This window comes from Lipophrys pholis (assembly GCF_963383615.2).
Source record: "Lipophrys pholis genome assembly, chromosome: 19".
NCBI lineage: Eukaryota > Metazoa > Chordata > Actinopteri > Blenniiformes > Blenniidae > Lipophrys > Lipophrys pholis.
The window spans coordinates 12,422,206-12,435,682 of NC_137647.1; the positions used below are offsets into that span (position 1 = coordinate 12,422,206).

Sequence of the window (13,477 nt, forward strand, 5' to 3'; positions counted from 1 at the left end):
ACACATTTTGAATCATAATCACATTGAGTCATTTTTTAAAAAAAAAGTTTTTTAAATCAAGCTATCGTCCATGTGTGGATGGACACAACTCATTCACAGAGGAGAAAACTCTGCTGTATAGATTTATCAAACCCCTGAAGATGCTGAATCATGTGGTAGTTTCATAAATATTTTATTGGAAACAACATCCACGGAAATTCGGACCTTAATGGATCCGACTCTTGATGGAACAGTTTAAGTGACCATTAAGACTATAACTCTGTTTACCTTCGGTTATGTTAATGGGAGATTTCAGCCATGTATGGCTTTGTGAAGGAAGAGAAGTGTTTGTGAGCGCACACGTAATTGCCGAGGGTCCCAAGTCGAGGGGTTGTCTTTCTCTTTCTGTGTTTTTAGGATTCATGTTGTCACCGCTTTTGTATTCCAACATCTGATGCCGGCATTCCTCGTTCCTGATATCCCAGTGCTATTATTTCACATCGTGTCTCGATGAACTTTACTTCCTTTCGTCTGTCTGCCGCCCTTATGTCACATATGTGTCTTGTTTTCCTCCTGACCTTTATAGTGTGCTCCCCTGTTCCTCCCTCATGTTGACTCGCCTGAGTGTTCCAGCTGATTCATGCTTTCCTCTTCTTGTGTAGTAAGTCTGTGTCTGGCTTTGTTATGCCAGTCTGTCTACTGTTGTACCGCCAACTCTACCACATGTACTTCCAGTCTCCCCACCTGTAAGCCCATTTATTTTTTTTCACATTTCTGTGTTCAGTTGCTGACGGTTTCAGTTTTCACATTTATTTTTTGTATTTTGCACGTTTCCTGATTCTCTGAGAAATAACACACTGACTCACTGACTAAAGAGCAGAGTTCAAGCTGAAATTCCTCAGCAGAAAAACTCGCACAAGGGAGGATATTGTGAGGCGCCATCTGCTGTGATCAAGACGTTTACAATTTACTTGAATTGCTGTTGAATTATCAACGAATGGTAAAACTATGGGAAAGACATCAAATCCAGAAAAAGAAAGTTAAATCAACCAGGAGAGGTCAAATCGAAGGAGCAACACTGACATCAATAACAACAAGATGTATTCTATTTTTTCAATGTTAAAATTATGAAGAAAAAATCCTTAAGAATGAATGGATGGGTGGGTGGATGGATGGATGGATGGGTGGGTGGATGGATGGATGGATGGGTGGGTGGATGGTTGAATACCCCACTTATTTAAAAAAATAGGATCTGTTCTCAAAAAATGAAGAGGATAAGTCACTCCTTTTAATTTGTGAGAACAAACTAATAAAAAAAAAGAAAATCTAATTTCCTAACCTCTCAATTTACCAGCCCTCACCCCACCTATAAATAACTGTGCTGGGGATTGGCTCCACAAAGTTGAATAAAGCGGATACAGAAGATGGATGGACGTTTATAAATAACTTAACGTGGTTTGGGCGCTGTGCTGCTCAGATGCATGCAGTCATGAACATGTAAACTCTTACACATTATGTGGGTGAAAAGAAACATGTTTGTACTGTTTATTCAAAACAAAATGGAGGATGATCTCATCCAAAGTCCCAGTAGTAAAGATTTGCCAAACTTTGACAGTTAATGGCTCAACTTGTATATGCCAAACGACCAGTTAAAAAATTTATTAAAAGGAATAATGGATGCGTACACACTTGAGATGGGGCGCAGTTTAGTTTTTTATCTTGAAGTCCCCAGAGAGCCAAGGGATGAACAGCGAATGTTAAGTGTAACTGTAGAAGGCGTAAAAAGCCCCCAAAAGAGTCTGATAATTGTGTTTTTTTCTTTCAGACATCTAAGAGATGAACGGTGGAGAAGCGAGGATGTTTGCTCCATAGTACTTCCGTTATTTGTCTTGCAGCTTCATTAAGTGAAGCTCAAGGAAAAAAAAAAGAAAGAAAGAAAGTTATGTGGGCCGACTGCCTTGTTGAGGAGCCAGTGCCTGTTTTTTTTCTCTCCCACACATTTTCTGAAGGAAGCACATGTACTAGAGAGGGATTTTGAGTGGGTTTCATTTATATTCTGCATTTTTCCATTTTCATTGTTCCCAGGTGTATATTTCCAAGTCAAATGCAAATACAGAGTTTAGTTTAAAACCGATATTTCAAGATGTCTTTTGTCCTTGGGCATCTGCCTCTGCGAGTCTTTAGCAAAGCAGAGGGAACTGCAAACCAAACAGTGGGAGGGAGAGAGGAGCGGCAAGTGGAAGTGGATACACAGGAGACAAGCAGACTCACTGAGCGAACAAGAAATGAGAGAAGCTGCACTCAGTAGGTCAACGAAAGAATGAATACATGTGCATAATGCAGTGGTGTAGCGGTCAGCGTGACACAGGAAAAGGAGAGGAGAGCGCTGAACATAAACACCAACATGGACGCCGCAGAAGACAAAATAATTCACAACCAGAGGAAAAGATGAGAAAAAAAGCAAAATAGGAAGAGAAACATGTTTCAAAGTGTGAAAGTGATCCCAGAGGGTTGCTGCTAGCGGGAGTGTCCTCACTTTAACTCTCTGCTTATCCCACATTCCAGTGCAATCAAGTGCCAGCAATGTGAATATAATTTAATGACAGCTGGTTATTTATGGGATTGTAAGAGAGAGAGAACCCCCCCCCCCCCCAAAAAAACCCCAATAAGCAGGACAAGACAGAGAACAGAGAAACAAGTTGGTATCAAACATCAGGCTAATCCACTCTCTGCATACTTGATGACTGCTTGAGGCACAGATCACAAACTTCCAGCTTCATAGTGTGAGATTCTGCTGGAAGGTTCAGAAACAGGGGAGAGAGTCTGAATGTTAGGTGACATCTAATAGTAACTGTGACTGTAAAGAGAGAGAGGAAATGAGAAGCCTTGGTCTTCTAACAGTCTAAACTTATAGTAGCTGAACTAGAAAATGGTCCTGTGCGACTCAATCAGCACCAAATTTAAGATTTATCAAATAGGAAGGGTTGAAGTCTGATATGTGGTTCGACATGAAAGCAGGAGAAGCTCTGCCTCTCGCTCTATCTTTAGAATTTCTATGAACCTCCAGTAAGCAGCACTCAGAACAAACTGTTCTGATTCAGTAACGTGAAATAATGGAGCCTGGTGGCTTCAAGTTTTATAGGTTAGAGGAAAGCTCTTTATTTTATCCGAGATTGTAGAGGAATCAAATGAACAGGAAAAAAATGTAATGTAAATACAAATAAGTGTAATTTCAATGTTGCGTACTCCAGAGCATAAGCTTAAAGTGGTAAAAGATCCTTAAAAAATCCTTAAAATCAATCTTTAAAAAAACGTCCAAATGCCCAACATGGTATTACTTAATGGGGTTTATAGTAAAAAAAAACACACACCAATGACATGAGATGGTCATTTAAGCATAATTTAATCTAGTTTGGCCAGAGAGAGACAGATCATTATTTTGCTCGGAAATTCAGTGATTAGCAGGCTGGTGGTCCCTTTCCTCTTCCAAAGGGCCTGGCCTTTCAAATAGATCAAAATTACAGTCACATGGAAACCTTCTGTAAGGCCAGAGCGCAACGGGGGTAGACCTGCATTTGTTATGTTAACTCACAGATGTTGGGAGAGTGCTTTCAAATAGTTTCCCACTGCTAACATGCTATAGAATCTATAGAATGTGATAGAATCTATAGTATGTTAGCTGAAACTCAAGGATCTATAATACAGATCCTTGAGTTTCAGATCAGCATTATCACTCCATTCCAAAAAACTTGAGACTGGAAGATGGTCCAAATGTTTTCTTCTCCATTCAATCTGACACTGATCTGTGGTTTGGTCAAGAAAACAATGCAGGGGGAATTGCAGGTATGAAAGTTCTGTTTCATGTTGTCTCTGTAGACGACACTACTTTTGTTCTCTTCTGCAGTTTTTTGGTGTCTCACAGAAACTGTTAAGAAGTATTGCTTCAGATGTGAGCTTGATAAAACCAGAAACGAAAATGCAGTTCACCGTTATTCATAGAGATATTAGCATTTGTATTTGCAATAGCTGCTACAAAGGTAATAACATGGTGATTCAGGTATGCTCTTTGTGGGTAACATATAATGTAATGTGTTCACATTTGTCTGAGTATTCCATTATTTTTTAGACTTGTGAATTGAATTTTAAATATTTTTTGGTGTGAACTTAAAAAAAAGAAAATCTCTTGGTAATGGTAATGAATATAAACATTTGAATTAGGGATCTATTTTTGTCAGAGCATTTCATTATTTTCAGATCAATTTCATGAATGAATCACAGAGAAGAGTTCAAATACTGGGCAGGCCTTCCTGTGTGGAGTTTGCGTGTTCTCCTCATGTGTGCGTGGGTTTCCTCCAGGCACGCTGCTTTCCTCACCACAGTCCAAAAACATGCATGTGAATAGAATTGGTTACCATAAATTGTCCCAAGGTCTGACTGTGAATGTGTGTGATTGTCTGTCCCTCTATGGTTGTATTGTGATGAACTCTTGATCCTGTCCTCACCTATATTTGGCTGCATGTATTTGGCTCAATCACCCCGTGATCCTGCATAGGATAAAACAGCATAGAAGACAGATGGGTGGATGATGTAGATTCAGATTTAATGTTTCTCACATTTTCGTTGAAGGCTGTTGGAGTTGTCATTTCAGAATGAATGAATGTGATCTTACCACTGATGAATTTTAAATTTCACTCGGGTTTATAATGTCAGCAGAGTCAGTCTTGCTGGGCTTCGAGCCAAGAGACAGTATAGCAGCAACAAACACAGGCAAGACAGTAAAAGCGGTCACCATGGTAACAGGCGAAGCTGCGGAGTGCTGTCCATGAGGCCAGAGCGAAGATGTGGCCCCGGACAAATTTTCTTCAGTCATTTTTTAGTATTGAAAAATATATTTTATAGCCAAATCAGATGGAGAAATGATGAAAGACTAAATGACTGGAAATATATAAGTTGTTGCTATGAAATCAGATGACTCATTTGACCATATATTTAATTTTTTTAATATTGTCCTGTCTTTCTCCCTCTTTCATATCAGTGTTTTTGGAATTATTATTACGCAATCATATTCTAGATTTAGTTCTATACTGTTCTTTTTGACAAGCTATGTTATACTATACTGTTTCATTCTGTTTTATGTTATTATGTGCTAGATTATTATGATCCATGCTGATTTATACTGGTTTTGATGGTGTTTATACTGATGGTGATGCTCAAAAGAACACAACCAGCACGCAGTGTTTTTCCTTTCTTTAATTTTTAAACCAACATTTGTTGTGTTTTTGTGCTGGCATGCTGGCAGTGACAATAATGAAGGCATTTAAATAATGATTCACCAGCTAAAGCAGCACCAGGGCGGCACAGAACTGCATAGAGTTCATGCAGATCTCTGCCGTTTGTGTCAGTATTCAGATTTCAACTCACAATGTATGACCCGACATGTTGGAGGTGGTCATATCTCTTTTATAGGCTGACAAACATGTGCTTTAACCATGGAAATGAAAAGGAAGTTGGGATTGATGCATCCTGATCGCCAGGTGTCGCTGTTGAGCTGCTGTCGTTGCAGCTCGGAGCTGTCCTTGGTGCTGAAACGGCGCATTTCTGCCTTGGTGCTGAAGGGAACGAGGGAACAAATATTGCATGCCAGTTTGAGCTGTGCATAGGAGAATGAAAATATGAAATTACACCTGATATCATCAACGTTCCATCAGCAGGGAACAGAAAAGTCTACAAAAGAAATAAGCATTTTGTTCACCGACTCAGACTGAAGGAATTATTTTTATTTTAGCTTTCATACGGGATCAATTTCAGCGCGATCAATTCTGTTAAAAAAAGAAAGAAAAAAAAAGCATTTTCTTCCTTAAGTTGTCCTGATGACTACTGCAAAATATATTTACTTTCACCATTTTTATCTCCTGCCTTCTTTTCACATTATTGAAAATTGCGTTTTGCACACTCCTTTGTCATGCCAAAAATGTTCTAGCTTTTCTTGGTGTTGTGCCCAACCCCACAATATTTTAAACATGCATCATTTTCTTTTAGTCTGCCCACATATATTGACTCCTACCATAGTGGTCAGTGCAAGGTCATCTCAGTAGGTTGTTTTCTTTTCTACAGATACACTTTACAATGCATTTCTCTCTGTGCAGTGCACCCATTGGACAACTCACCATGTGTTTTTTTTTCAATAATGTTGAATAATACACTTATTTTAGCATCACGTTATCTCACATATGGGAGCACCGGTGAGAACCCCATTCATATAATTCTTCACTGAGAAAACACCCTACTTTGCACTTTGGTGTGTTATTTTTTATCACCATAATGCTGCTTACAGTCCTCTAGCCCACCCTAATACAACACTATCTCACAGGGCATTTTGTTCATTTAAAAGCACTTTATCATGTTTTCTCACTTGTGGGGGTACATTAGGGGGCACAATCCCATTTTCTTCCACAAAAAGAGCACCCACGAGGGTACTTCTTTCCAGATTATTACACATGGAGGCACTCTGCACAACACTCTCTTTCGGTTTAAACATAACAGAAGCATGGGATACTCATCTTTGGTGTGTTTCTTCTTTGTTTCACTTGTTTAAATGTGGTTTATGGGCCTATTTTACTGTCTGGGCAAAAGTGAATAAACCTTATATTGATTTCTTTTGTTTCTGTTCATATGACTTAAATAATTGATTTTATCAATCAAATAAACAAAAACTAAAAGACAGACACATAGCATTGAGTCTGGTGGCTATTTATAATGCCTCTGTTGTATAGTCTTGACTGGAGTTTTGTTTGTGTGGATTACAGTAACAATATTCTGCACTGTTTTGGGACATTTTAATGTTGAATGACATAATTTCCAGCAGCCCTTTCAGTCATTCATTTTCTTAATGAATAATCCAATGTCAACAATCTTGTTTTGAAGAATCCTGATTGTATGGCACTGGTGTTCTGAGACATAATGTTTCTGCTCAATCAACGAATTGTACTTCTGAACTAACTGCATAAAGATAATTTAAACTTTTTCAAATTAAAAAGTGGCATGATGTAAATAGTCACAGCTGCTCAGGCTATTCCATCGTGGCTCTTTAGATGGCGCTCTCAGTAAGCGAGCCACAGCTGAGGAGGCTGTGTGATAAGTGCAGAGTCAGAGCTTCATGCACTCAGAGGTTTTCAATGAACTCAACAGTCTTGTCTCACATTGCGCTCCGTGCGTCGGGATTTCCAGGTCATTTGCCGGCTTTAAAGACACAATCACAACTTATTTAAGGACACGCACACAGTCGTTTTCCTTTATTCTTAATCGCCTCTATCGGGAGGAGGACTGTCTTCTGTGAAAGGTCCGCAGGACGCACCTGCAGCTTTTAAGGCTGAAGTTATCCACAGAAAACCTCGCGCATCAGTGCGACTGAGAAGTTGCGTGTGTGTGTGTGGACGCGCTCGCCGTCAGTCCGCGCACCTCCGGTCGAAAGTCATGCCTGACACGCGGACTCGTACGATGTTGAGCAGACCCGGAGCTTCATGCATGTTTGGAAAATGATTGCAGCCGGGAGCGAGCTTTCCATTATGGTGAGGAGATGTCTGCTCACTTTCAAACCGTTCAGGTAAGAGCACGTTTTCTCATCTCATACATTAAATGACCATTACTGCTCTGCATGTTGGTTTCTATCACAGTCTTGAAGCCGCATCATGATTGGAATTCAGGTTGTTTTTATAGTAACATCCGAGGTCAGGTAACTGCATTAAGCACTATAATGATGGCTTTTTTCAGCAGAGAAAGTCTTGCAAGTTCAGCCCATTGGAATTAATTGGACCAGCAGGGCGCCTGCTGTGTCACAATTAAGGTTCCTCGGCTCAAAGTCACAACAGCAGCAGCAGTGAATCCAATCCAAGCAGACCAAAAAAAAAACAAAAACAAAAAAAACTCATTAAAAGTTGATAAGATGGGCAAAGCACAAACTGAGGACCTGCATGGCTTGTAGTAATTAGTAATCCCAAAATCAACATCGTCACCCTGCCTTTAAGCATTACAGTCCCCTGATGTTTACAGCCTCCTAACTGAAAACAGTGTTGTTATACATGATGAGCTGGTGTCTGAACCCCATTTAACACCCAGTGAGAAACTCCCATGGATTTCAAATGAATAATACAGACAGAGGACTCACTGCATGCAAGTCTTGGTTTTCACCTTTATTTCCCCTATTGGATCCTGGCTCTGTCACACACTGTAGCTGAGTGCCTGCACCCTCTTTCCTGTCAGCTTTCTGCACCATTAAATCCACATATAGAAAGTGGGATTTGCAGAACAGAAGTGCAGCAATCTGTCCCTCAGTTTGCCTCTATTAAAGGATTGTTTCCAAACATTTCCTCAGCATGACTCCTGGAGCGCTCAGACAAACACTCTTTTAAGTTAATCGCTCTAAAGCGTTTGTTTCTAAAGCCTGAGAAATATTTGCAGTGTTCACTTCTCTCTCCAAATTGCAGCCAGTCGCCTGTGACTGACTAGTTTTGGATATTTGGTTGCTGAGTGCTGTGTGATGTAGGAAAAAGTCACCCGCATAATGGTTCATTTGAAATGACACAGTCAAGCGAGTACACAATGCTTATCTGGTGCCCAAATGGAGCGACATAAACTTTTAAGAATAAGTCCACGCGCCATAAAACCTCATAAAGGACTCACGAGTACTGACTTTGAGCAGGACTTGAACTGAACTTGAACTGCTACTTTTCCACTGCTGTGAAATAACAGCATCGTTTCTATCATCTTCCTCATCTACTGTGTTGCCCTTGTCTGTCCTCTTTTTTTTATTATTTTTTTTTTTTTTCCCATCTTCCTGTCCCATGAGCTCTGACCTTGTCTTTTGTCACTTAATCACCTCTTTGGCTTTATCGCTCTCCTGCAGGATCTTTGTGGTGGGGATCGGCTTCTTCAGCCTGTGCTTTCTAATGACCTCTCTCGGGGGCCAGCTCTCAGCCAAGAGATCAGGTGACTCTCCCTTCACCGTGCGAGCTGAAGGTAAGCCGGCAGTTACACACCAGTGCTGCTTGGTAGCCTGTGACTCCCGTGTCCGCGCCCTGCGCTGGTAATGAGCAGCCTGGACACACGCTGAGAGCTTCGTGGGGATTCCCTGATTGCTGCCATTGGGCTGACAGACCTGTGTTGAGGAGGTGTTACAGTCAAGTGGACAGATTCCTCTCCTTGGTCATTTATACGTCTGTCTTTTTTTGTCAGAACCTTACTCTGGCTCGTATGGATTCATTTTGTTATATGCAATGGTTGCTGCTAGTGCAATCTCCTCCATCATCGGCTGCGGTTTGTTATTGAGCTTATACAGTAATGAAAGACTTCTGCAAAGGTGGTAGACTACTGTGGAGAAAATGCTATACGGCAATGAGGCTTCCTGAATTAAGACATCAGTAGTTTTTTTGTTTTGTTTTTAGATTAAATAACGTAAATATAAAGCAAATGAACGGATTAAGATCAGTATTATTGTCATCCATTATTTTCATCTTAGTAAACTTTCACATAACCTTTGAAGGAATTTGTCAGGGTTGTTATGCAAACTGCTTGGAGAACAAATAATAGATCTTATATGAACATGAGCTTCTAATTCTTTCGATTTTTCTTGTGCATCTCTATTGACTCATCCTCTTGAGATTGATCTGTGGTGGGTCCTTCAGCTCCTTACACTCCTTTGTCATTCATGCATTCTTGATGGTGTTGGCGGTATTGCAGAATGATTTTGTAGCCTATCAGATGACTTCCTGATTGTGTTACTTGATAGATAGGTGGCACTTTTACCCACACCTGCCTAAAAGTCTTAAACAATTCCTCCATTCATGCATCATCTCTAAGGCACATCCATCTTCATCCCAGCTGACTGTGAGTGAAGGCAGGACAAGTGACCAGTCCATCACAGCACAGTATCGTAGATAAATGGGAATGATGGTATATAGTATACAGTAATAGTATGGTATATTGTATAGCACTGGTTTTTAAAGTGTCGAGTGTACCACAGAGCATCAGTGGAAGAATGACCATGATCATGTGGTTAGCAAAGTTCAGTTATGCTCACGGCAGAAGTCATTGATTTTTAGTGTCTCCACTGAGAGAAGAGAGTCTGGACTGAGCAGAAAATAAAGGGTGTATACTAATGATTACTTAAAAAGTAATGGCCTTGAGGAGGATTTCTTCAAAAAGACGCAAATTTGGAGACTTAAGTATTCAGTTGTTTTTATAATCTAAAGAAGCCGTGGGCACAGAAAAAAAAACCCAACAACAATAAATTGGACATCCAGCACTGAAAATGCCAAAACAACTTCAGCCTCAGGTGAACAGCACAGAATTCTGATTGTGCGGCTCCCAGTGTGTCGTGTTAATTGGGAAACGGTTCCAAATGGCTCTTTGAGTGTTGAAGGTTGCAGACCCCTGCTCTATATCAGTAGTGTCGACCCTTTTTGGAAATTGTGATTTCAACAATTCAGTACTTCTGAAACGGGGCTGCACGGTGGTTAGTGCCATTGCATCATGGCGAGTTCGTAATGGGTACTCTGGCTTTCTCCCTCAGCCCAAAAACACGTGTGTGTGAGGTAGATTGGTGACCCTAAATTGCCCCAAGTTGTGAATATGAGTGGGTGGTTGTCTGTCTCTCTGCATTTAGCCTGTGATGGACTGGTGCGCAGTGCCAAATGCAGTGCCTTTGGCGATAGTCAGCTGGGATCGGCACCGTTGCCACACGACCCTGAACTGTATAATGTGGTGTAGAGGACGGATGGTTGAATACAACCAGAGGACAAACAACCACAGATCTTTAATGGGAGGGTGTAATAATAAAGCAACCAAAAATGAAATGTCCTGTACTTCCTGCTGACTGGTGACTTTTAAAGTCACAAATATCAATAACACACCTACCCTTCCGGTATAAATGGCATTATGATCATGGGAGGATTTTTATATTGTGCGTCTGTGACCTCTACTGTGGTCATCGTGTACTTTAAAGATGGTGATAAAGACCGCGCTCTCGCAGTGATCAACAAATCAAAGCCACTGTGAACTATACACAATCATCCCGGAGTAAAAAGTTGTTATCTTTCTCAGCACGTTCCCCGCTTTTGAGCTTTGTGCCTCTGCATATAAACCACTACAGCATGGCCCATTTGGGAGTGTCAGTGTTAGCTTTTGGGCTATTGTCTGTCACCTTTTTATCACAGCCCAGCACATTGTTGACACTGCGCATCACGCTCTGCAACAGATACCAGCTGGCATGAGACGACGCAATGCTTCCATCTATCACAGCTCACCCAAGGACACCAGTTGTGCCTCGTTTGCATTGGTAACATACTGCACTGATGTCATTTCTATTCAAATGGAGGAGCAGTAATCACTTCTTCCATGTTGAATAAATGCACTATGACTCCAAGGCCAATCAGAACGCGTCATGTTGTAGTGCGGTTGTTTGTCGTGTGAGATCGAAAGACAGTGTTGAATGTTTCTGCTGACTGACTGCTGTAAATATTTAGGCTGCTGAACACTTCACTATGCCTCCGTAGTTCAAGTACCTCCTCAGGAAAACCGTTGTTGTAATAGTAGTGGAGAATGCGGCAGCAAATTGTGTCATGGGAAACGATTTCAAGGATCTCACCCATTTATGAAATCGCACACGACTGAGCTGGTTGGAGGTGTGAGGGAGAGAGGAGGGTGAGACAGGAGAGCTGTCTGATTAATTAACCACTTGCAGGCTACAGTCAAGGGAAAGCATCCGGCCTCCAGCTCATTAAGCACTGCCTTGCCGCTAACCAGGGAGAGCTGAGTATGTAAATGCTCGTTTCTCGTGTGTGTGTGTGTGTGTGTGTGTGTGTGTGTGTGTGTGTGTGTGTGTGTGTGTGTGTGTGTGTGTGTGTGTGTGTGTGTGTGTGTGTGTGTGTGTGTGTGTGTGTGTGTGTGTGTGTGTGTGTGTGTGTGTGTGTGTGTGTGTGTGTGTGTGTGTGTGTGTGTGTGTGTGTGTGTGTGTGTGTGTGTGTGTGTGTGTGTGTGTGTGTGTGTGTGTGTGTGTGTGTGTGTGTGTGTGTGTGTGTGTGTGTGTGTGTGTGTGTGTGTGTGTGTGTGTGTGTGTGTGTGTGTGTGTGTGTGTGTGTGTTTGTGTTTGTGTTTGTGTTTGTGTTTGTGTTTGTGTTTGTGTTTGTGTACATGGGCGTGAGAGAGAATTAGCAGCCCTTGAGTTTGTGTAATAAATGAGCTGGGCTGCATTGTTTAGTGGAGCTGCACCTTGGTTGTGCTTGTTGTACACTCCCATCCACGTCTTTACTGCTGGAGGCTATGGAGGGCTACACACTCACTCACTCACTCACACACACACACACACATCTGCACACTGCGCTGTCACTCTTCCCAGCCGCGTGAGTGAGATGTGCGTCTGTTTGTGCTGGGAGTGTGAAAATTTCATAGACAGTGGGCGCGACTGAACATTCAGCGTTCTGAACCTAGGAGGGTAAACAAAATCGCCAGGCTGCGCTCAGAGAAACCACCACACTGTTTACTGCTTGTCTTCTGAATGGCAATATCTGCCTGAAGAGCAAAAAGGTGTGAAGAAAAATATGTAATCATTGTCTTTCTACCTCCTGTTTCTTTATGCCCTCCTGTTTCCCTCCAGCTACCTCGCTGCTTTTCTCATTACAGGGTTTCATCTACTTCTTGCCTGTTTTTTGGCTCTATTTTTCGCAGCGATATAGATTTCTGTGTGAGTGGTGCACTCATTGACACTACGCAGCCAGGGAGCCAGAAGAACACACCGGGCTGCGTTTGGATACAAGGCTGTATCCAGATTTAAAATGCATGCATTCACTTCATTACTACCCCTTTGAAGGTACAGGAAACTAATGATGTGGTAAAAGTAAGAGTGGGGACAGAGGGAGACTATTTCCACCAAAGTGGGAAGCATGAAAAGGCGGAGGTGTTTGATCCGAGATATCTTAAAGGCTCCAGAGGTGTACTGTAGCTTTCTAATAAGCTCTTTGAAGACCACCTTCACAGTGTGTCCTTTTTGCCACAGGGGTCTTAATGCAGCTTAACCACAAAGAGAGAAATTGGCCTAAGACACTTTCAGGTTTTACCTTGCTTAGAGCAGGACTAAATGGTTCAGATATTAATGCGCTACCTGTTCTTACCTGCACACTCCAGTACCAGTGTTGTTGTTGTGTTTTTCATCAGTACCCTCTACGTGTTTGAAAAAATATACTGCACATTTTTGCTTATCAGCGAGGTCAGATAGTCTTTACCCGCTCAGATATGCTCACTGACCCTCTGTCTACACTTACTGTCACAGGACACTTCATATGTGATGCCTGCATAATCAAAGATGATGCATTAGAGCAGATTAATTCACCGTCATTTTTATAAATGTATATAACATGTGAGACCTGACCCATACCGAAATCAAATGACAGCTATACGGGGAGTTTAGGGGCCTTTTTCAAGGGCCCACATTGGTGGCAATTAAGTC

At 41.5% G+C, this 13,477-nt stretch overlaps 1 protein-coding gene across 1 annotated transcript in view; it reads left to right on the forward strand.

The window, feature by feature from the left end:
• Positions 1-7,514: 7,514 nt before the first annotated feature.
• The window catches only part of mgat5b (alpha-1,6-mannosylglycoprotein 6-beta-N-acetylglucosaminyltransferase B), a gene marked incomplete at both ends in the record, with an annotated part of 64,973 nt that continues 59,010 nt past the window's right edge, over positions 7,515-13,477 (forward strand). Inside the window, 2 exons of the mRNA XM_080488615.1 lie at positions 7,515-7,582; positions 8,882-8,994. Of these exons, the coding sequence (XP_080344741.1) occupies positions 7,515-7,582; positions 8,882-8,994 (181 nt within the window). The remainder of the gene's footprint in view (positions 7,583-8,881; positions 8,995-13,477) is intronic.